Source organism: Chaetodon auriga, chromosome 4 (genome assembly GCF_051107435.1).
Source record: "Chaetodon auriga isolate fChaAug3 chromosome 4, fChaAug3.hap1, whole genome shotgun sequence".
Taxonomy (NCBI): Eukaryota; Metazoa; Chordata; class Actinopteri; order Chaetodontiformes; family Chaetodontidae; genus Chaetodon; species Chaetodon auriga.
Genome location: NC_135077.1, coordinates 569,159 through 593,603, shown reverse-complemented (window position 1 = coordinate 593,603; position 24,445 = coordinate 569,159). Strand labels below are relative to the sequence as shown.

The window sequence follows — 24,445 nt, the reverse complement described above, 5'->3', positions numbered from 1 at the left end:
TCCTGCGAGTTTGTAGCTCAGGTGTTTCTATCGCTGTCCCTGTGGGGACACCGTTGACACAATGCATTCCCGAACCTTAAAGGGACAGACCAGCCCACCTTAAAGGGACAGACCAGCCCACCTTAAAGGGACAGATCAGCCCACCTTAAAGGGACAGACCAGCCCACCTTAAGGGGACAGACCAGCCCACCTTAAAGGGACAGACCAGCCCACCTTAAAGGGACAGATCAGTCCAAACCAAAAATGCTTTTGCTCCTCTCACCTGTGAGAGTGTGCCGTCTTCTCAGGAACCAGTGACTGAACATCATCAACAGACCTTCGTCTTCGTCACTATCCGTTAGCTTAGCTTTTCTCGGTTAGAGGTGATGGGGGGCGGGGGGGGGGGATAGTTTCCCTTTAATAAAACAAGCCAACGCTGTCAGATCCACGTGTGTTTAATGCATCTGGAACACTGAAAGACTGTATAAAAAGGAAAAGGACAGTTTTTAATCCTCATTGCTACAAACAGTTCGGTGAGTTCAGAGAAGGTCGGTGGACGTCAGAGTCTGAGCGAAGAACTAAAGATGTAAGAAACTGACAAACTCTCTGCTGCTGACTGAAAACCAGGTTTCTGGAAGAAGTCCGTCTGCGTGGCGCTCACACAGCTGCAGTGTCTCCAAAGTCTCTGTTCCAGCGGACGTAAAGGTCCAGAGTCTGCGGACCGACGCTCCTCTTGATCTTCTTCAGAGAATCCACAAAGTCCCTGAAACAGATGTTTCGGACCTGAGGAGAAACCAGAAGGTTCACTGCTTTAACAAGCTCAGAGGGAAACACTGAACTTTGACCTCATGACCGTGATGAAAGCAGAACTTCAGATTCTTCTCTTCTTTTCTTTCATCTCTCGTTTCTTTACTTCTTTTCTTGTTGCTTCACTCACTCACTCACTCACTCACCTTTCACATTTCTTCCCGAACTGAACTCAAAACATGAAATTCCTACAAACTGGAGATACAAGGTTTTCTCCTGACAGCCTTTGTCACCATGTCACAGGTGAGTTTGTCCTCCACCTGCTCACACTGAGGAAGTCCATTTCCAAAATAAACCTGTGATGACATCATCGGCCGGTGCACTCACCTCGCTGGCCTCCACCTTCTTCACCTGCTCAGGATGCAGCTCTGCCCAAACACACAAACAGGAAGAACGACTTTAAGGGTTCTGTCAGCGACACGTTGATCCACACGAACGTCGGTTTGTCACTGAACGAGCTGACAGAGATCAATGAGCGTCTCTACGCTGAACTGATTCAGAACGACCACAGCTGTGAAAAAAGATTCAGCTCAGCCTCCATCAGGACTCCTCAGACGAGCATGAACATGAGCGCAGAGCTTCAGGCTGTTTCTTCACCTACGTCTCAGTGCTGACCTTCAGAGCGCCATGTGTTCACACCCTGAGTGAAGCCTTTGTTTTAGGAGGCAAGAAACAAAGAAAGAAAGACGAAAAAAAAAACAGAAGAAAGAGACGAAGAGCCACCGGCCAATAAAACCAGCTTCATTCAAACTGACTTTTACGGTCTGGTACAATCTTTGACGTGAAGCCTGTTTCTCACCTCTGATTGGTCCCAGCGAGGCGTCTTTAGCCAATGAGGTGAGGTCACTGCCCGAGTATCCCTCTGTTATTCTAAACCAATCAGAAACAGACAAAGTTCAGGTGGTCTCCTCTTGTCAGCACTGACGCTGCCCTCTGCTGTATGTAAAGAGCAGCCTGACTGTCCTCAGGACATGTGGGGACAGACAGATAACACCCAGAACGCATCAGGAGAGCCTTTCAAACAGACATTCAACACAGTCCGTGAAACAATGACTCGGACTTGTTTGACGAGTCAGCGGTCACCTGGCCAGCCGGCTCAGCTCGCTGCGAGTCAGCGGGTTTCCATGTTTCTCCAGCAGGTTCTTCAGCAGCTTGAAGCGAGTCTGAGGACAAAAGCAGCGTCACATCGCATCACAAACCAGCGAGATTTTTGTCTGACATGGTGAAGTGAAGGTGAACTCACCTCCTCGGCCGGCAGAGCGACGTACACTCGTTTAACAAAACGCCTGCAAAGAAACACATGAAAACAAAGCTGAGTGCAGCCGCTGCCACCTACAGGACGACAGGAGACACCGACAAACAGCTGCCAAACGGACTTCATGCTGAGGACATTTTGTCTGCTGCCGGTTCCAAACACTGACCACAAAGAGACACGAAACAACAGCAAAGAGACACGAAACAACAGCAAAGAGACATGAAACAACAACAAAGAGACATGAAACAACAACAAAGAGACACGAAACGATGACAAAGAGACACAAAACACACAGAAAGAGACACGAAACAACAACAAAGAGACACGAAACACACAGAAAGGGACACGAAACAACAGCAAAGAGACACGAAACAACAACAAAGAGACACGAAACAACAGCAAAGAGACACGAAACAACAACAAAGAGACACGAAACACACAGAAAGAGACACGAAAACAACAAAGAGACACGAAACACACAGAAAGAGACACGAAACAACAACAAAGAGACACGAAACGATGACAGAGACACGAAACAACAGCAAAGAGACACGAAACAACAACAAAGAGACACGAAACAACAGCAAAGAGACACGAAACAACAACAAAGAGACACGAAACGATGACAAAGAGACACAAAACACACAGAAAGAGACACGAAAACAACAAAGAGACACGAAACACACAGAAAGAGACACGAAACAACAACAAAGAGACACGAAACAACAGCAACGAGACACGAAACAACAGCAAAGAGACATGAAATGACAACAAAGGGACATGCAAAGCATCATGGTGAGACTGGTCAAACAGGAGGGCTGACCTGAGAACAGCCTCGTCCAGCTCCTGAGGCCTGTTGGTGGCTCCCATCACCAGGACGCGGTCATCGCCTCCTGACTGGACCTGGAACAAGTGACGATCCGTCAGCGTTTCCACTTCATGTGGAGGCACAAACCAATCAATTTATAAGAAATGCAATATATTACTCCGTCAAACTCGATGAGGAATTCGGTCTTGAGGCGTCGGCTGGCGTCGTGCTCACCCTCCCTCCGCTCACACAGCAGACTGTCCACTTCATCTGAACACCAACAACAAACCGTCAGACTTCATCATGAACACCATCTGCTGCTTCTACCTCAAAGATCTCCTCATCAGCAGACGTCCGCTGCCATCAAAGAACTCTGTGAGTCCACGTGAAGACACCTTCAGCTCGACCACCTGCAGTGACTCTACGGCCTCCAGGAGGGGCCCGCACCACAGGTTGAGAACCACTGATTTAGAGTGAGACTTACCGATGAAGATGATGGAGGGCTGCAGCTCTCTGGCCACAGAGAACAGAGCTCGAACCAGCTTCTCTCCTTCGCCCACCTGCACAGACAGAGGACCAGCTCCAGGTGAGCAGTGATGTCAGCAGTTTCCCACCACGGCAGGTATGAACTGGTTCAGGGAGACTCACGTATTTGGAGGTCAAGCTGGCGGCGCTGATGTTGAAGAAGGTGGCGTTGGACTCAGCCGCCACAGCTTTAGCCTGTAGTTGATCAAAGCATCAGCGTATCAAACGCTTGACGTGAACCTTTCAGACTAAAACTGAGTTTTTAAGGTGTTTCAGCATGTCAGGGGTCAAAGGTCAGAGCTGCTTTAAAGTTAACCAGAACTTTCTGTTGGTCAGGTGTTTCTCTGTCGTCTCACATGACGGCAGCGCTTTAAAATGTTGATGGCTTAATGTAAATGTTGTTTATAAGATGCTAACATTAGCATGCTAATGAGCTGAGCTAACATGGGGAGCATCATTAAACATCAGCATGTTAGCATTGTTACTGTGTGCGTGTTAGCATGCTGACATTAGCATTCCTGTCTCGGTGGGAGAACTTTTGCTCTGACGTGTTTTCAGGATGAATCCGTCATGTGATGAACGGAATTTAAACTTCATGATGAAACGCTTTATTTGTTTGCTGTCATAAAATTAGAAACGAGCGAACAGACCTTCGTCTCGTCTTCGGGTCTCTCAGACTCACCAGCATCGTCTTGCCGTTGCCGGGCGGACCGAACAGAAGAAGTCCTCTGGCTGGAGCACGCAGTCCTGTAAACAACTAGAGAAGAAGAAAATCTGCTGATGGACCATAACCGCAAAAGAAGAAACTGTCAACAAAGCTTTCAAAGAAGACGTGCTCCTCGTGTGCCTTCAGTAAACCTCCACTGTAACGTCTCTACGGTCACCTCAGGCCTCAGCGCCGGCAGGATGACGATCTCCTGCAGCGCCTGCTTCGCCAAATCCTGACCGGCAACGTCTGCAAACCTGACGGACGAGCCGCTGAAACACACCATCGATACAACCAGTGATCCAAAACAGATACACCATCAATACCAAACAACCAATCAGAGGTCAGCAGTGTCTCACTCCACTCACCTCCACGCTCAGCTCGCTTACAACCAAAAAATCAATGGGTATCAGAAGCTAACCACAACCGGTACGTCTGCGCCTCTCACCTGTCGACGATCTCGTTGAGGATGAGGTTGGCGAGCTTTCCGTCTACGTTCTTCAGGTTCTTTGCGTCTTTCTTCTTCAGTGGTGTTGATGTCGGCGAGTTGACTTTAATGCTGTGACGACTTGTTCTGCCCTGCAGGAGGAGTCAACACAGTAAGCGTTTGATCACTGTCTGACAACACGCCAGGACGCAAACTCACCTCGGCCTGGAGCCCCAAGCTCCTCTGACAGAACGAATCAAACACACCTTACTGTTGGCGAGGGCGGGGGGGCGCTGCGAGCGATGGAGGCCGGCCGAGGAGGAGGAGGAGGAGGTGGAGGAGGAGGACGTCTTTTGGAAGTGCTTTGGTCTGCTGGATGGTCCTGGATGGTCTCTCTTTCTGGAGACAGCACCACCTGCTGACCACACATACATACACACACACACACACACACACACACACACACACAAAGAGTTTTACACAACAACAAAGTACAAAAGACAGTTTTCATCCAGGAAATGAAGACAAAGCTGGACGGGCGCCACAGATATCGGCCTCTCTGAAGGCCGGCAGACGTACCTGAGGACAGGTGGGCAGTGTGGTAGGCGGGGTCAGTGCTGACGGCGGAAACATCTGTCTGAGTCCTGGAACCTGAGAGCACCGAGACTGAAAGAGCAAGAGTGAAGAGGAAAGAAACACCGTTCAGAGGAACCAAAAACCAAAAACTGAGAACAACAACAGCTTCGACTGACAACGAGACGAAAGAGGAAGTCCACTTACACATGAAGGTCATGTGATCATGTGGTCAAGTGACGGAAAATGATCACAAAGAGATGGAAAACGACCACAAAGAGACGGAAAACGACCACAAAGAGACAGAAAACAACCACAAAGAGACAGAAAATGACCACAAAGAGACGAAAGATGACCACAAAGAGACGGAAAACGACCACAAAGGGACAAAAAACGACCACAAAGAGACGGAAAATGACCACAAAGAGACAGAAAGTGACCACAAAGGGACAAAAAATGACCACAAAGAGACAGAAAATGACCACAAAGAGACGAAAGACGACCACAAAGAGACGGAAAATGACCACAAAGAGACAGAAAGTGACCACAAAGGGACAAAAAATGACCACAAAGAGACAGAAAACGACCACAAAGAGATAGAAAACAACCACAAAGAGATGAAAAATGACCACAAAGGGGCGGAAAACGACCACAAAGAGACAAAAAACAACCACAAAGAGACGGAAAATGACCACAAAGAGACAGAAAACAACCACAAAGAGACGAAAGACATCCACAAAGAGACGGAAAATGACCACAAAGAGATGAAAAACGACCACAAAGAGACGGAAAATGACCACAAAGGGACAAAAAACGACCACAAAGAGAAAAAAACGACCACAAAGAGACGGAAAATGACCACAAAGGGACAAAAAATGACCACAAAGAGACAGAAAACGACCACAAAGAGATAGAAAACAACCACAAAGAGATGAAAAATGACCACAAAGGGGCGGAAAACAACCACAAAGAGACAAAAAACAACCACAAAGAGACGGAAAATGACCACAAAGAGACAGAAAACAACCACAAAGAGACGAAAGACATCCACAAAGAGACGGAAAATGACCACAAAGAGACAGAAAACGACCACAAAGAGATAGAAAACAACCACAAAGAGATGAAAAATGACCACAAAGGGGCGGAAAACGACCACAAAGAGACAAAAAACAACCACAAAGAGACGGAAAATGACCACAAAGAGACAGAAAACAACCACAAAGAGACGAAAGACATCCACAAAGAGACGGAAAATGACCACAAAGAGATGAAAAACGACCACAAAGAGACGGAAAATGACCACAAAGGGACAAAAAACGACCACAAAGAGAAAAAAACGACCACAAAGAGACGGAAAATGACCACAAAGGGACAAAAAATGACCACAAAGAGACAGAAAACGACCACAAAGAGATAGAAAACAACCACAAAGAGATGAAAAATGACCACAAAGGGGCGGAAAACAACCACAAAGAGACAAAAAACAACCACAAAGAGACGGAAAATGACCACAAAGAGACAGAAAACAACCACAAAGAGACGAAAGACATCCACAAAGAGACGGAAAATGACCACAAAGAGATGAAAAACGACCACAAAGAGACGGAAAATGACCACAAAGGGACAAAAAATGACCACAAAGAGAAAAAAACGACCACAAAGAGACGGAAAATGACCACAAAGAGACAGAAAGACGACCACAAAGAGACGGAAAATGACCACAAAGAGACAGAAAGTGACCACAAAGGGACAAAAAATGACCACAAAGAGACAGAAAATGACCACAAAGAGATAGAAAACAACCACAAAGAGATGAAAAATGACCACAAAGGGGCGGAAAACGACCACAAAGAGACGAAAGACGACCACAAAGAGACGGAAAATGACCACAAAGAGACAGAAAGTGACCACAAAGGGACAAAAAATGACCACAAAGAGACAGAAAACGACCACAAAGAGATAGAAAACAACCACAAAGAGATGAAAAATGACCACAAAGAGACAAAAAACAACCACAAAGAGACGAAAGACATCCACAAAGAGACGCAAAATGACCACAAAGAGATGAAAAACGACCACAAAGAGACGGAAAATGACCACAAAGAGACAGAAAACAACCACAAAGAGACAAAAAACGACCACAAAGAGACGGAAAATGACCACAAAGAGACGAAAGACGACCATGAAGAGACGGAAAATGACCACAAGGAGACCAAAAATGACCACAAAGGGACAAAAAATGACCACAAAGAGACAGAAAACAACCACAAAGAGACAAAAAACGACCACAAAGAGACGGAAAACGACCACAAAGAGACGGAAAATGACCACAAAGAGACAGAAAGTGACCACAAAGGGACAAAAAATGACCACAAAGAGACAGAAAACGACCACAAAGAGATGAAAAATGACCACAAAGGGGCGGAAAACGACCACAAAGAGACAAAAAACAACCACAAAGAGACGAAAGACATCCACAAAGAGACGGAAAATGACCACAAAGAGATGAAAAACGACCACAAAGAGACGGAAAATGACCACAAAGAGACAGAAAACGACCACAAAGAGACAAAAAACGACCACAAAGAGACGGAAAATGACCACAAAGAGACAGAAAGTGACCACAAAGGGACAAAAAATGACCACAAAGAGACGGAAAACGACCACAAAGAGACAGAAAATGACCACGAAGAGACGGAAAATGACCACAAAGAGACAGAAAACAACCACAAAGAGACAGAAAATGACCACGAAGAGACGGAAAATGACCACAAAGAGACAGAAAACGACCACAAAGAGACAGAAAACGACCACAAAGAGACGAAAGACGACCACGAAGAGACGGAAAATGACCACAAGGAGACCAAAAATGACCACAAAGGGACAAAAAATGACCACGAAGAAACAGAAAACGACCACAAAGAGACGGAAAATGACCACAAAGAGACAGAAAGTGACCACAAAGGGACAAAAAATGACCACAAAGAGACAGAAAACGACCACAAAGAGACAGAAAATGACCACGAAGAGACGGAAAATGACCACAAAGAGACAGAAAACAACCACAAAGAGACAGAAAATGACCACGAAGAGACGGAAAATGACCACAAAGAGACAGAAAATGACCACAAAGAGACAGAAAACGACCACAAAGAGACGAAAGACGACCACGAAGAGACGGAAAATGACCACAAGGAGACCAAAAATGACCACAAAGGGACAAAAAATGACCACAAAGAGACAGAAAACGACCACAAAGAGATGGAAAATGACCACAAGGAAATGGAAAACAACCACAAATAGACAAAAAACAACCACAAAGAGATGGAAAACGACCACAAAGAGACGGAAAACGACCACAGAGAGACACAAACGGGACAGATGTGATCTGAAAGACGTGGACACTGAGCGTTCAGATCACCGATCGTACCTAAAGACTGCAGCCGGTCTTTGGCCATCAGCAGGTTGGCGGTCATCTTGTTCTGCAGCCGTCTGTCGCGCTCACATTTCTCTCCTGGAAGAGGAAGAAACGTGAACGCGTCTGCAGCTCGGTGACGCTTTAACTCTCCACACATCAAAGATGTCAGATTAAAACATGATTTCTGGCCGTGAATGTGGAGAACGTGGTTCTTGTTCCTCTGACTGTTTGTCTCTGCGGTGAACTGGACTCACCGCTTCCTGAGACCTGGATGGCGATTCCTTCCTCCAGCTCTGCGATCCCTCGCTGGTACCAGCCCACCGCCTGCTGCTTGTCACCTGACAACACGTCAGCCAATGAAAATGAGCGTACACTCTGACATCACTCATCAAAACTAACAGTCGACTCACAGATGAACAGTTTTATTTTCTCTTTGCTTCCCAGAATAAAAGCACAGGAACAGTGATGAGCAGCTAATGAGCCATTTCCTGTGAGGCTCTTATTGTGAAGGAGCCACAGGAGCTCTGCAATATGGACTTTAAGGGAAATTCATGTTTGTAAGCTAAACATGAAGGTGGTTTGTTTGTCCTGTCCAAAACCTCCCGCCTAACAGACACAGAGGGACACGTCAGCTGACATCAGCGAGCGCGGACAGAAGAATCAGAGCTGACATGAACGTGAACTCATTAATGAGTTAATGAGTTCATTCACGAGCGTCTCCATCACCAGCTGATGTTTACACTGTAAAACGTTACGCGCAGAATGCGTCACAGTTACAAGAAAAACAAATGTGCACGAAGTCTGTTCATGTTGTGTTTAAAGGCATCATCATCATCATCATCATCATCTTCGTCATCACCATCATCCTCATCACCTCAGCTGTTAAACTCCTGAATATCGACGTCAGAGTGGAAGCTGCTTCTGTCTGTCTTCGCTTTAATTATGAAAATGGCGAGACGTGGAAAAGTCCCATAATGCACGGCTGGCTCTGTGGTGAGACTCTGGCGTGGACAGCTCTCTTTGCCCGATGGGGTCAGATTTATTGATCTGCTGGATCCTGACACGCTGTCACATCGGACGGTGCTGGGTGAGGAGCTTCATATTATTGACTGTGTGACTGGAACAAAGCAGGTAAACTGATGTGTCCATGCTCCCTCACATGAGGAGGACGTCCTGCTGTGGACAGCTTAACATTAAACACAACATCAGCGTTTACAGATGAACCAATGATGGAAAGAACTGATGGTTGCAGCTGCTTCACCCTCTCACTTTACACTGGTGACAGGCTGGCAGCCTCCAGCTGATCAATACTCCATCAGCACAGAGTCGATAAAGTCTGTTTCCTGATCTAAAAGTGCGGCTGTTGTGTGTTCAGTCAGAAACCTTCTCAAACCAAACTCCACTGAAAAATAGTCTAGTTGAATCTGTGCTTCCATCGATGCTCACAGGTGTCAGAAGAAGAACTTATTGTGCTTATTAATTGGCCTAAACGATCGATTTTTCCACTCGGCGTGGATCACATCCACCGAGCAGCAAAGATTTTCTATTAACTTTGACAAAAAGGCTCAACGTTCAGTGAGCGACGCTCCGCTTAAATCAGGGCTTTTCTAAAGGAGTACGGTGTCGAAGGTCTCAGAGGGAAAGCTGCCATGAACGGGTACCTTGTTCGTCCTCATCGATCCTCAGCGCCGCAGAGATGCACTCGAAGGCCCGGCCGTGGTGCCTCCTGACCCGCTCGCCTCGCTCCGGACTCCCGCTGCCGTCCCGCTGCTGTCCCTTCGCGCCGCCGGGCTCGGCAGTGGCTCGGGGCTCGGCTTTGACAGCGGCCGCGGTGCGGCTCCACAGCCAGCAGAAGAGCGACCGGAGCAGGGACAGCGCGGCCAGCAGCGGGTAGGACACGGAAGACAGCACCGCCAGCTTCCCGGCACCGTCACCGGTCCGCCTGCTGCCGCTTCTGCCCCACAGACTCATCCACGTCCATATCACAGTACCCTGGTCCGGTTCAGTCCACAGAGCCGCTCGGTTCAGACCAACGCGCTGCTTCTTCTTCGTGTTCATGAGCGGAGCGCAGAGCGGAGCGCAGAGCGGAGCGCTGCCGCCGCCTGCTGGACGCGGCTGTCATTGCCGGGGACAATGAGTCCTCCAGCCTGTCCCGTCTGATTTTAGTTTTTTGTGATTTTGTGTTTTAATTCAGCGTTAAATCTTCAGAAACTCTGTGATGAAGTTCCGTCATTTTCCATCAGAGAAGAAGTGTGAAGTCTTTTCATCTGCAGAGAGACTGAGACAGAGACACAGAGATTGAGACAGAGACACAGAGAGCTGAGACAGAGAGACTGAGACAGAGAGACTGAGAGACTGAGACACAGAGACTGAGACAGAGAGACTGAGAGACTGAGAGACTGAGAGAGAGACAGAGACTGAGACAGAGACACAGAGAGACTGAGACAGAGACACAGAGAGACTGAGACAGAGAGCTGAGACAGAGAGAATGAGACAGAAAGACTGAGAGACTGAGACACAGAGACTGAGACAGAGACACAGAGAGCTGAGACAGAGACACAGAGACTGAGACAGAGAGCTGAGACAGAGACACAGAGAGACTGAGACAGAGAGACTGAGACTGAAAGACTGAGAGACTGAGACACAGAGACTGAGACTGAAAGACTGAGAGACTGAGACACAGAGACAGAGACAGAGAAATATGTCAAAGAAAACTGCCAAACTAGAAAACGTCCACATGTGGAGGCTGAAACGTTGATTTTTGGTGTTTCTGCTTGGAAGGACTTTTAGAAATGACTCTGGTTTCAAACTTAATGATGGATTTTCTAACTTTAATTTTCATGTCTGGTTGTTTTCTGGTCTGACATGAAAACTGTTCAGATCCTTCACTGAAGTAAAAGTACTGATACACAGTGAAAATACTCACAGCAAGTGAATGTGCACTCAAAACCTCACTGAGGTGAACGTGTTGAAGTACTATCAGTGTACTTAAAGTACATGAAGTAACGTACTTCCGGGCGGCTGACCAGGTGTTGGTACCACGTGGTTCCGTCCGTCTCTGAGGTCACTGGTCAAACGCAGAAGGTTCCAGAAACTCTCGTTAATGTGACACAAACTGCGGGTTTAAATCTCACTCTTCGTCATAAGGTGAATCACGTCGGCACACCACGTGATCTCGTGACGTGCGGCGGTCACGTGGTGTGCGGGTCAGCTGACTGCCATCTTCCGGGTTGTCGGTCGGTGTTTACTTTCGGAGCGGCTGTTTTTCTGTCCTCTGCGGCTTGAATCCAGGTAAAGTGTCAGAGCTGAAGCGCTCAGGTGAGTCTAAGGACTCGATCGACATGTCTTCACCTGCAGTCACCTCCATGTCGTCTGAGGACACCTGGACAGACAGACTGAGACAGACTGACAGAGACAGAAGTGTCCAAGCCGAGGATTAAATGTCCCCTCAGTGTGAGGACAGCTAGCTGAACAGAGACGTTTTCGGCTCTTTAGACGTTTGAAGGTGACGGTGAGGAGTTTGTTCGTGTGGCGTTTGGGTGTCTGCTGCAGGGGCGGATTTAATGGTTTCCAGGCCAAGTTCAGGCATGAGGCCTTCAGGTGCCTCATCTTCAACTGTCCAAACACCACAGAGAAGGAGAAGTACTACGTTCTGATTGAAAGTAAAAGTACTTGAGTATTATCAGTAAACCTGCTGACACGTGACAGCGTGCTGAAGGCGGAGTGTGTGAATGAATGAGTGTTTAACGTAGAATGACGTCATGACGTGTTGATCACGACCGTCTTTAACGTCTCAGGATGTTTTAAATCAGCAGAAAAACAAACGTTTCCCTCTGAAGTACAAGTATGCAGCTGCATAAAGTACCTGAGAACTAATACTGCAGTAAATGTACTCTGTCACTTATGGAGGAGGCTGCTGGTTGCCGTGGATACAGTTATTCACCTGTTTTTTTCCCCTGCTCACCTGACCGGCCACTTTACTCATACGGTGTACTTGTACTCTACCTCTGTATTTCTACCTGATCTGCAGGTTTTAGACACAAAATGTCTCGACTGATGACGTCACAGGTGAAGTACAAAAGTACACAGCAGGAGGTACTTCATGTCATGTTTGTGTTTTTTTACTTACTATTTGAAATGTAAATATGTGAAAATCTGGTGTTTTTCTCAGTAATCTGAGCGACTGCAGCAGTGAAGTGTGGCGCTAACAGCTGATCAGTGATCAGCAGACTGTCACAGGATCGGGGGGGGGGGGCACTCAGGGCAAAGTGACGTCAGAGCTCGCTGGCTGTTGATTGGTGGTAACTGACGGACACGTGTCTGTGTGGGTGTCGACCGCTGGGCAGGAAGACGATGACGTTCACAGAGATTTAAGAAACCAAAGTTTGGGTTTCATATGTATCTAAACGGTCAGGGTCCTCGCTGGCTGGGAGGGTGGGGGTCTCTCTCATGCCTGTGATTGGCGACCTGTGGTCACATGGTCTGGTCACTGCTGGGTCTGTTTCTGTGATGTCACTTGCAGTCGGTACTTTGTGAAGCCGCCATGAACGCCTCCGACAGCGACGACGACTCCTACAACGAGAGGACAGCGTTGGTCCCGTCTGAGAATCCGGTGGTTCCGTCCTACAGACCAGATCCAGACGTCAACCCCCCCAACGACACGCCGTCCAAAAGGGTAACGGTTTTTATTTATTAGGCAGCAACATCTCATGTCAGTCGTCAGAAGCCAAAAAAGGTGGTTTGTCCTCAATGCTCAAAGTGTGAAACGCTCTTATTGGTCTGGTGTATTTCCTGCTTCCCTGACACTGAACGCTGCCCTCTGCTGGTCCAGCCCAGGGTCAGCAGGAGGGCGGGTCCGGCTGCTGCGGATGGCGGCGGCTCAGACCAGGAGGTGGAGGCAGACGATGAGGAGCTGACTCTGAAGTACGGAGCCAAGCACGTCATCATGCTCTTCATCCCCGTCACCCTCTGCATGGTGGTGGTGGTCGCCACCATCAAGTCGGTCAGCTTCTACACGGAGAAGACCGACCAGCAGCTGTGAGTCCACGCTTCGGCCATCACATGTCGGACTCCCGCGCTCGCAGCTAACACTGTTTGTCCCTGCAGGATCTACACGCCGTTCACAGAGAACACCCCGTCTGTGGGCCGCCGGCTCCTCAACTCCGTCCTCAACACCATCATCATGATCAGCGTCATCGTGGTCATGACCATCTTCCTGGTCGTCCTCTACAAGTATCGCTGCTACAAGGTCAGCAGGCTTTAATGGAGGCAGTGCAGCGAGCGTAATGAATCAAAGCACATAATGATAAACACACATGACACAGTCACATGACCACAGTCACATGTGTAGCTGCAGTTGAACGTGGTGCTGCCAGAGGGCGCCGTCTCCTCAGCAGCGTGGTGACGTGTGATGTGTTTGTGCTGTTCAGTTCATCCACGGCTGGCTCATCCTGTCCTCCCTCATGCTGCTCTTCTGGTTCAGCTTCATGTATCTGGGGTGAGTCCTGCTCTCTTTGACCTTATTGTGCTTTGTGTAATAACTTTATTTAAACGTCGACCACAGACACTCAGTGAGGGTGAACCTGCAGGTTCCACATTAATGAAGCGGTTCAGGTGCATCACGGCGCTCTTCCTCTGTTTCCCAGCGAAGTGTTTAAGACGTACAACCTGGCGGTGGACTACCCGACGGTGGGGGTGATCATCTGGAACTTCGGGGCGGTGGGCATGATCTGTATCCACTGGAAGGGCCCCCTCCAGCTGCAGCAGGCCTACCTCATCCTCATCAGTGCCCTCATGGCCCTCGTCTTCATCAAATACCTGCCCGAGTGGTCGGCGTGGGTCATCCTGGGCGCCATCTCCGTCTACGGTGAGTCGCTGCTGAGTGCTGGAGGCTGTTCAGACTCATTAAAGGTACCTGGAGGAGCGTGTCACCTGTGGGGCAGCAGAGTTTTCTTCAGCAGCTTGTCGTGCTGTTTTCAGGACATTAAAACCTCGAAGTGGTTGTTAGCTACACCTTCATATCCGATCTTCAAACACGGTGGTCAATGAGTCTGGAGTGTCAAATGGACGTGACCACTGACGACCGGCTGGAGATTATTTCACAGAAAACAAAAACTTCCTAAACGTGAAGGCGAGGGTCACATGACAGATGGAGGCACCTGTGGGCCACCTGCTCATAGCCTCTGGTCAGCTATGGTGTCACGACGGACGGGTTTAGTCAGCCTAGCACTAATGCTAGTGAGCTTCTCCGCTAGCACTGATCACCTTCTTTCAATATGAAATTAGCATTAGCATAGTTGGCATGACTGCTGAAAGGGAGAGGCCTCCAACTGTCACATGACCCTTGTTGTTTGTTATTTCACCTGCAAAGAATTCAGATGCTTGTTCAGCCTTCCCATCATGCCCTACTCTGATTGTTTGTGTTGCTGCAGACCTGGTGGCCGTCCTGTCACCTAAAGGTCCTCTCAGGATGTTGGTGGAGACGGCTCAGGAACGCAACGAGCCCATCTTCCCCGCCCTCATCTACTCCTGTGAGTCCATTCAACTTCATTAAGGTCACAAGAGTCAAATCAGACCTGACAGGGGTCAGAACGTTTTGATCACATGGTCGGTACGTTATGATCACATGGTCAGAACGTTTTGATCACATGGTCGGTACGTTAACTGTTACGCCACTGCGATGCTGCCGTTTGGATGACCTCCGCATTGGCTTGTGATGAAAGTGGTCAGAATTCTTCTTAACCTGAAAGTTTGTCTGCAGTCATGCTAGCAGCTCGGTGAGGCTGCACTGAGCTAATGCTAACATCAGCATGCTAACATGCTGATGTTAAGTGGGTATAATGTTAATTTTAATGTATAATGTTAGTTTAGCTCGTTAGCAGTAAACACAGGGTCCAGCTGAGACTGAATGTCTTTAGTTCTGCTGTTGCTTTGACACATTAACATGTTGACCTGATGGTGGCGCTAGATGAAAAGTCAGCGGATCAATAAAGTTATTCCAGCTCATCCTGAGGGAACGTGAAAGTCCATCCAGAGAACATCTCAGTGGGACGGTGTCGTCCGTGTAGCCACGCTGCTAGCACGCTGTGACAGACTTTTCTTTTATTTGTGTGTGTGTGTGTTCAGCGGCCATGATGTGGACGGTGGGGATGGCGAGCCCGATGGACGCTCAGCGCCCTGGACAAGAAACAGGTCCAACATAACTAGCAAGGAATCATGGGAAATGAGGGGGTGGACACAATATCATGAACAGCTGAGCAGTGTGATGATTGAAGATAACGGTTGTTACATTAAAGTGTTATGTGTTTCTGTTATTTTGTCCACCCCAGATCTACAGTATGAAGTGTGACAGTGTTTATGTTTACGTTCAAATCAAAATGAAAACAAACGTTTCAAAGTAACAACATCATTTAAACATTTCCAAAGAATTTTGTCTTGAAATAAAATAATCAAAATGAAGAAAAGTGAGTAAAATTTCTGATAGTTTGAATTTTTTTATTCACTGATTTGAAATGAAATTATTATTTTATGCAACTTTTTGAAGAAATTTGTGCTTTAGGATCAGCTCGAGTTCATGATGTCACCCTGCCGCCATCTTGTTTTTCAGACGAGGAGGCGGAGCAGAGCGGCAGGGGGGCGGAGCCTGAGGGTGGACAGTCCCGGCGGTTTGCAGAGGACGACCTGGAGGAGGACAGTGAGTTGACGTCAGCTGTTTGTCTGATCAGCTGTGTGTGTTTCGTCCCTGTGAGACGTTCAAAGTCTTGGTGTGTCTGCAGGAGGAGTGAAGCTCGGCCTCGGTGATTTCATCTTCTACAGCGTTCTGGTTGGAAAAGCTGCGGCGACCGGCGGCGACTGGAACACGACGCTCGCCTGCTTCGTCGCCATTCTTATTGTGAGTTCTCGTTTCATGTCCACGACACGTCGTCAGACCTCCACGATGAGGCACCGCGGTCTGTTAGCTCGATTAGCGACGTCCAAAAACAGCTGAAAATCTCTTCGTGAAGCTGACAAAATCCTAAAATCGACAACTTTCAGAAAAAGAAAGTTTCTTCAGTAACTCCTCAAATGTAAAGAACGCACACGAACAGTCCTCATCAGGAAGTACCTGAAACCTGCGTCAGCAGGACGTCCCCGAAAATCTGCAGCAGCTCTGAAATGTGAAGAAAAGTCCTGAAATGTCACAGTCAAGTCTGTCCGTGTGACTGAAACACACCTGTAACACACCTGTGTGTGAAACACACCTGTTCTGTGTGTGTAACACACCTGTAACACACCTGTTCTGTGTGTGAAACACACCTGTAACACACCTGTTCTCTGTATGAAACACACCTGTAACACACCTGTTCTGTGTGTGAAACACACCTGTAACACACCTGTTCTCTGTATGAAACACACCTGTAACACACCTGTTGTGTACCTGTCTCAGGGCCTGTGTCTGACTCTGCTGCTGTTGGCCATCTTTAAGAAGGCTCTGCCGGCGCTGCCCATCTCCATCACCTTTGGCTTGGTCTTCTACTTCTCCACAGACTTCCTGGTTCAGCCCTTCATGGACAACCTGGCTGCTCACCAGTTTTACATCTGACAGAAAGCCCCCCCCCCCCGTTATCCTGCAGGACCGCCGCCGCCTGACGACGTACGCACAGAGACTACTTCCTGTGCAGGTTTTCTACGAGTCTGCAAACGTCTGTTTGAGGAACGCGGTGCATTCACAGGAAGTGATGTAATGCAGACAGAGGAAGCTGGCGTGGGTGTCAGGTGGTGATGGTGGCAGCAGGATACCTGGTTGTTTTTGCTCAGGTGTGCTTCTGATCACCTGCTGACTGATAGTGTAACGGAAAGATCCGCCTTAGATCCTGTAACTCATCACGTCTGTGTGTTTCTGAGGGGACGATTTGAGATGTAACGCCGCTGTGATGTTTGTGACTGAGAGGCACCACGGCTGCGTGTGATTGGCTGACACACCTGTCAGTCTAAACAAACATTCCTGTTTTTAGCCTGTAAACATTCAGTCCTGTTCTGCAGGGAGGAAAACTTTGTTACTGACGTCAAGCAGCAAATGTTTTTTAGCTCCATTTCCTGTTTTGTCTTTTAACTTCCTGTCAGTATCACCACTTCAGTAAACACGAGTCAGAGGTGTCGATCCTGATTGGTTCACACAGACATCGACTTTTATGAGGAGGTCATGTGACCTGACACCTCGCCCAGAGTTAGCTAGCTGACGGCTAGCGCAACTCGCTAATCCTGCGTCAGAGCAGCAGCTTTGTGTTTCTGCAAAGATGCAGATTATTAGCGTTTAACGCTGAAGCAGCTGATTTACCAACGTTTCAACTGTCAAATTAACTTTAAATTAGTAAGAACGGCATCAAACTAATTGATCTATTGAACATCAGTGACACAAACAGAAAAGTTTGTGTGAGACGACGACGTTAAACTTGAAACGACATCATTGATGTTTCTGAGCAGGATGACGAGCTACACAACCCGACACATTCCCACTTCCTGTGCAGACAGGAAGTTAAAAGACAAAGAGGAAGCTTTAATATTTCTGGATCAACAGTTTGTAAATTTATCGTCATCATTTGATGTTTTACAGCATTTCAAGGTGGATTTTTCTCACAGAAGCTTCTTTTTTTACAGACTTCCCAACAAGGAGCCATTTAAACTGAGATTAGAATTGATGCAGGCTTAGTTCAGCTTAAACCAGGTTTAAACTGAGACGTTCAGCTTAAACTGGTTTAAACTCGTCCCGCCCCGGTTCGACTGACGGTCGAAGCTGAGCTCATCTCTTTGGTTGTGGGAAACGATTTTTCAGTTTTCTGACATTTTGTAGATAAAAGTTTAATCAGGAAAATAATCATCACGTTTGTTGATTGTTTGTTTCAGTTTTGGGGAAATCTAATCTAATCTAATCTAATCTGAAGAATCCTTTCACCCAAATCACAGACCAGCCTTTCAAAGAGCTTCGACTCAGACGTTTTCAGTTTAAACTTCAGTGTTTTCTGTTTTCGGTCACGACGGCGTTCAGCAGAAACGTGTCAGCTGAGTGTTCTGTTCAGCGTGGCCTCAGAAATGAGACAGGACACCTGCAGGGGATTCTGGGTAAGAGGGCCGTGGCCTGCGGTTTGAGTGAACTGGAGCTGATTCAGTGTTTGAACACGTTGCAGACTTTTTTTTTCTTGTACTGTGCAATAAAGTCAAACTGTTAAACTGCTGGAATGAGCCGAACGAGTAAAAATGTTTTGAATGAACTTTCTCTGTCGGAGCTTTTTAGCGTCATTTAGCTCCTGGTTTCACTTCGGAGCTGAAATCAGGCGACGTTAACCTCGCTCCGGTCATCCTGTTGCCCGTTAGCATCGCCGACGTCTTAACTCAGTGACTGCTTGTTTTTGACGCTGACCAACTTCACGCGGCTTTAAATCTTCAACCACCAGAGGGCGCCACACGGCCATCAACACCATGAAAGATGTTCTGAAGTCAGTCAATATCAGCACTTGACTCGTCTTCCTGAAACAGCTCCAGCGCTGAACTCCACCTTTCAAGGTGTTGGTGGGTGTGTTTTTGAACTCTGGACAGAGCCGGGCTAGCAGTTTCCCCCTGCCTTCAGTCTTTATGCTAAGCTAAGCTAAACATGCAACGTCTCACTGTCAGAAGGAAATAAAATGAACTTTTCCTTTAAGGCCAAACAGGATGATCCTTTCAGAATAAAATCCCACAGCTCCTGTTTCACATCAACATTTTTATTCTGGATTTAAAAAACAAAAACAGAAAAAAACAGTCGAGCAGTTCATAAACAAAAGACGAGCTGAGAGCGGTTTCTTCTGGATGAAAGGACTTCAGGTGCAGCGCCAGACACCAGTTTAATTCCTCTCTTCAAACTGGGATTTGTTCTTCAGCAGGAACGCTGCCAGATACTCGATGGGGTTCGGAGGTCTGGAAGAGAAAAATCAAACTGACTGTTTGGAGAAGAAGAAAGTCTGGATTCATTCATTCTGTCAAGAAAAACAAAAACAACAACGAGGAGAAAACAAAAAAAAAACCCACCTTAAGACGAGAAGTGATGAATGTTTTTCATCCACCAATAAAAACTAAACAACAATATAAAAGATGAACAAATGAACTGATTACTGATTTAATGAAGGTTCATTCAACGAGCTGCAGAATCAGACTGTCGCTCCTGATTGGTCAAACAGTTTCCTCCAGCAGCCAATGACATCTCGACAGATGATGATCATGTTGTGTTTGCTCCGTCATTACAGACACTTTGGTCCTTCACTCACATTTTAAATGAAATGAAAAAATCATTTCTGATGTAAAAACATGCTGCGAAACAAAAAAGTTCTTCCACCCTGAAAAGGCCTGAACAAACGCTGCCAGAGAGGAGAAACCCAGCGCGGAAAAGTCCACAGACATAAAAAAAAAACGGACTGAAACGTCTTCAGCTTTTGACTAAAAAACTGTGTGTGTGTGTGTGTGTGTGCGCGCGCGCGCGCGCGTGCGTGTGTGTGTGTGTGTGTGTGTGGTCTGACCGTTCCTTGGCGAGCACCGACAGGCCCTGCAGCAGGATGGGGACCACGGTCTGGTCCAGGTACGCTCTGGTCGGCAGCGCCTGCAGGTCCACCTTCTGCTTCGAGATCTTCTCTGCGCTCGCCTTCTCGTTCTCCACCGTCCTCTGAGGAGCAGCAGCAAAGCATGCTGGGAGTCTGCCTCGACCGTCTCATACCACAGTGCACTGTGTGTGTGTGTGCGTTACCTGGATGTTGTCCGTCAGGCCGTACTCTGCGTGAGGGTTTTCAGACACCTGCAGGAGGATTCGTGCTCACTGGGGTTATGAAAACTTTGAACAGAACTGAGACGAAGGATCACGACTGATCTTTGACTTTAGCTTCACACGTCTGTCTCAAAGGTCGACACACTGAGTGTCTCACAGCAAACCATCGTCTCACACTTCTACTTCAGGAAACAGCGAAAAACATTCAGACTGAACGTGAACGATGGACTGACTCTTTAACGACACTACAGAAATGTGTACGTGGTGCAGTTTTACTGTGTATCACTGTATATTACTGTGTATTACTGTATTACTCACAGGTGTGTGTCCCTCCATGGACTGATCTGCATCTGTGTGATCTGAAAGACAAACCAGCCCCCCCCCCGTTTTTTTACAGGTGTTTTCACATGTTGACATTTTCTTCAGTCTTAAGATGAACAGCTGCTACATGAACGACGAAATGAGATCCAGAGTGAACGCTTGAATGAATGAATGAATGAATGAATGAATGAATGAAGGAATGAATGAATGAATGAATGAACTCCACTTTTCAGCCACTGTGGACGACAAGTTCTACAACTTGGACAACGCCATCAGCTGATGGAGACGTGATACCAAGACAACATGGAGACAAACTCTGAACCTCTGACCTCCACACACCCACACACACACACACACACACACAGAGTTTACAGATATTACCAGGATGAATTATGTGAACCTTCCTTTTGGTTTTTACAGGATTTTATGATCAATTGATCATAGATCAGATTTGCATTTTTTTAAAAAGTAGTATATGAGTAATATAAAGAGTGACAGCAGTTAGATTAGTAAAGTAACAGTAACATGGCACCATCAGCTGCAAGCTTGTGTTCCATGAAATGATTATAGACAGAGTGCGTCTTTAGTCCCAGTGTGAAATTTGTACCATTATGACAGTTCAAAGCAAAACGACAACAACAGCTTCAGAAAAGCTTAAAATAAGTGATATGTGTGTGATACTGTGCAGTGGACGCCATGTGAAACCTTGTGAGGTGGAAATAGAGAAAACTGCAAAACTGAATGCACATTTATTGTAAAGCTGTAATGAAGTTAAAGACCAGATGACTGACAGCTACTGAAACGTGTATGAGATGAACTGATGAACTGCTTTATGCTTTCAGCATATTTCCCAGCAGATTCTATACAGAATCAACGGAATCTGGCTCAACTCGACGTCCTTAAATTGACTAATTTTTAGATGAAGTTTGGTATTAAAAAAAAAAAATCCCAAATTACAGGATTACGGATTAAATCAGATTACATTAAATGTTTGACCTACACCATACCGAATTTATCAACAGATCAGACCGATTTATGACTGATCTTTAGTTTGCTTTTGGTTACGATTTGATTTAGATTTCGACACTGACAACACCGCTAACAATAAGTAATGACTAAAATCGCTGATGTTTGAACAGAGTTTGGTTCAGAGAAACTCGTTTACCGGCTGAGGAGAGAAACGGGCTTTATTTCACTAGAAAACTTAGCTGAAGAAAAACATCTGACCAACTTTCTTGTTTCAAAAGAAAAATGTCGAATAAAATGTCTAAAACGTGACTAATAAGTTTTACTTATTCCAGTTTGAGTCTTGGCCGCTAACAGAGGACGTCAGTAAAACAAAACCGTGTGATGGATTTAGCTGTTTTTGTTCCGTTCATCAGCCTGTCTTTGACTGATTCGAACAAAGTCTTTACTGTTGCTTACTGAAACAACAATAACGTTTACTCCTCATTAAAATCTGCACACTGATGATGGTCGGGTTGCACCGCATTGAAAGCGGCGGTAAATTAGCTTAGCATCATATTAACGTTCCGTATCTACCAACAAAAACCATTAGCGGGTAAAATCGACCTCTGTGGTTTAACCTGAGTCATGAAATCATCAAATCAACCGAAAATGCGCAGAAAATAAGCCGAAATACAGTAAAAACTGCGAAAAACGAGATCAATGGTCAACAATTAACTTACCGTCCGCCATGTTTGTTGTGGAGATTTACGCAAGATATCTGGCGTACGTCGACTCTGTCCATAGGCTACGTAGAGAAGACGTCCCAGCGTCGCTCTTGATTCCGATTTGTGTGGATATACTTCAAAATAAAAGCATGGACGTAGATTAAACCGTTGATTCTGTTGTTTTTACGTGTCAGTCTTAATATGTATTTATGTTTATTACGTAAATAATATCCAAATATATGTATATGTTTAAAGCTAACGGCATGCTGTGTCATGTTTCAGATTCTGTAGATGTTATTAATGCTGCGTCATGTTTCAGATCCTGTAGATCAGAGCTGGGCTTTTTACGCGGGACATATCCGGCCCTCAGGGTTGTCTGAAGAAGTTGTCTGATGAAGAGCACGCGAGAGAGTCGGATGCTTTCCTACCTAAGCCGCAAAACCAACAAGGACTTTTTTACTAAACTTTGCACATCCAGAGACGCAGCTGTCAAGACAAGTTATGTCATATCCCACAAATTCGCTAGAAAAAGTGAACCGTTTCTGACAGAGAATTTATTAAGGAGTGTTTGCTAACTGATGTATTGAACTTCATTTTATTTCGACCGTTACCGGTTACCAGTAACCGTCAGCTAGTTAGTTAGCTAACGCTATCGGTTACCGGTAGCGTTAACTAGGTAGCTAACTAGCCCGGTTGTTTTACATGATTACTTGCTTGAGTTACTTCGTTGTCAGTTTAAGTGCACTGACTCAGTTTCTCAATAGCTTTTCCCGACCGCCTGAAGATTAACAGCCCTGCTGCAGATGTTATTAATGCTGCGTCATGTTTCAGATCCTGTGGATGTTATAAATGCTGCATCATGTTTCAGATCCTGTAGATGCTGTTATAAATGCTGCTTCATGTTTCAGATCCTGTAGATATTATCAATGCTGCATCATGTTTCAGATCCTGTGGATGTTATAAATGCTGCATCATGTTTCAGATCCTGTAGATGTTATAAATGCTGCGTCATGTTTCAGATCCTGTAGATGTTATTAATGCTGCGTCATGTTTCAGATCCTGTAGATATTATTAATGCTGCATCATGTTTCAGATCCTGTATAGATGTTATAAATGCTGCTTCATGTTTCAGATCCTGTAGATGTTATAAATGCTGCTTCATGTTTCAGATCCTGTAGATATTATTAATGCTGCATCATGTTTCAGATCCTGTGGATGTTATAAATGCTGCATCATGTTTCAGATCCTGTAGATGTTATAAATGCTGCGTCATGTTTCAGATCCTGTAGATGTTATAAATGCTGCGTCATGTTTCAGATCCTGTAGATATTATTAATGCTGCATCATGTTTCAGATCCTGTGGATGTTATAAATGCTGCATCATGTTTCAGATCCTGTAGATGTTATAAATGCTGCGTCATGTTTCAGATCCTGTAGATGTTATTAATGCTGCGTCATGTTTCAGGTCCTGTAGATATTATTAATGCTGCGTCATGTTTCAGATCCTGTGGATGTTATAAATGCTGCATCATGTTTCAGATCCTGTAGATGCTGTTATAAATGCTGCTTCATGTTTCAGATCCTGTAGATATTATTAATGTTGCATCATGTTTCAGATCCTGTAGATATTATTAATGCTGCATCATGTTTCAGATCCTGTAGATATTATTAATGTTGCATCATGTTTCAGATCCTGTGGATGTTATAAATGCTGCATCATGTTTCAGATCCTGTAGATGTTATAAATGCTGCGTCATGTTTCAGATCCTGTAGATGTTATTAATGCTGCGTCATGTTTCAGATCCTGTAGATATTATTAATGCTGCATCATGTTTCAGATCCTGTATAGATGTTATAAATGCTGCTTCATGTTTCAGATCCTGTAGATGTTATAAATGCTGCTTCATGTTTCAGATCCTGTAGATATTATTAATGCTGCATCATGTTTCAGATCCTGTGGATGTTATAAATGCTGCATCATGTTTCAGATCCTGTAGATGTTATAAATGCTGCGTCATGTTTCAGATCCTGTAGATGTTATAAATGCTGCGTCATGTTTCAGATCCTGTAGATATTATTAATGCTGCATCATGTTTCAGATCCTGTGGATGTTATAAATGCTGCATCATGTTTCAGATCCTGTAGATGTTATAAATGCTGCGTCATGTTTCAGATCCTGTAGATGT

The 24,445-nt window shown here is 46.0% G+C and overlaps 4 protein-coding genes across 6 annotated transcripts in view; 2 read left to right on the top strand and 2 right to left on the bottom strand.

Moving 5' to 3' along the window:
- The window catches only part of slc8a1a (solute carrier family 8 member 1a), a 55,845-nt gene extending 45,168 nt beyond the window's left edge, over positions 1-10,677 (top strand). The window contains exon 11 of the transcript XR_013077059.1: positions 10,665-10,677. The gene's annotated coding sequence lies outside the window, so the exon portion shown is untranslated. The remainder of the gene's footprint in view (positions 1-10,664) is intronic.
- Positions 419-10,550, bottom strand: spast (spastin). Of its 2 annotated transcripts, none has more exons than XM_076729315.1 (17): positions 10,160-10,550; positions 8,753-8,836; positions 8,511-8,594; positions 5,087-5,173; positions 4,774-4,922; positions 4,529-4,659; positions 4,259-4,352; positions 4,057-4,131; positions 3,498-3,569; positions 3,334-3,409; positions 3,028-3,119; positions 2,865-2,944; positions 2,030-2,072; positions 1,870-1,949; positions 1,586-1,656; positions 1,114-1,154; positions 419-762 (listed from the first exon to the last, which is right to left on the bottom strand). In XM_076729315.1, the coding sequence occupies exons 1-17, from the start codon at positions 10,467-10,469 to the stop codon at positions 637-639; spliced, it is 1,695 nt and encodes a 564-aa protein (XP_076585430.1). In that variant the 5' UTR covers positions 10,470-10,550; the 3' UTR covers positions 419-636. The 2 variants fall into 2 exon arrangements, with proteins under 2 accessions (XP_076585430.1, XP_076585428.1); XM_076729313.1 differs by having other exon boundaries at positions 4,774-4,925; positions 10,160-10,535.
- A 1,015-nt stretch (positions 10,678-11,692) lies between the features above and the next one.
- On the top strand, positions 11,693-18,713 carry psen2 (presenilin 2). 2 transcript variants are annotated; one of them, XM_076728437.1, is made up of 11 exons: positions 11,693-11,789; positions 13,021-13,173; positions 13,330-13,535; positions 13,605-13,746; positions 13,928-13,995; positions 14,144-14,364; positions 14,930-15,028; positions 15,624-15,689; positions 16,105-16,191; positions 16,274-16,389; positions 16,924-18,713. In XM_076728437.1, exons 2-11 carry the CDS (start codon positions 13,042-13,044, stop codon positions 17,077-17,079), a joined length of 1,293 nt encoding a protein of 430 aa, XP_076584552.1. In that variant the 5' UTR covers positions 11,693-11,789; positions 13,021-13,041; the 3' UTR covers positions 17,080-18,713. The 2 variants fall into 2 exon arrangements, with proteins under 2 accessions (XP_076584552.1, XP_076584553.1); XM_076728438.1 differs by having other exon boundaries at positions 11,730-11,816.
- A 500-nt stretch (positions 18,714-19,213) lies between these two features.
- dpy30 (dpy-30 histone methyltransferase complex regulatory subunit) lies at positions 19,214-22,344 on the bottom strand. The gene is made up of 5 exons (XM_076728439.1): positions 22,275-22,344; positions 20,584-20,624; positions 20,248-20,295; positions 20,024-20,166; positions 19,214-19,427 (listed from the first exon to the last, which is right to left on the bottom strand). The coding sequence occupies exons 1-5, from the start codon at positions 22,282-22,284 to the stop codon at positions 19,355-19,357; spliced, it is 315 nt and encodes a 104-aa protein (XP_076584554.1). The 5' UTR covers positions 22,285-22,344; the 3' UTR covers positions 19,214-19,354.
- Positions 22,345-24,445: the final 2,101 nt, after the last annotated feature.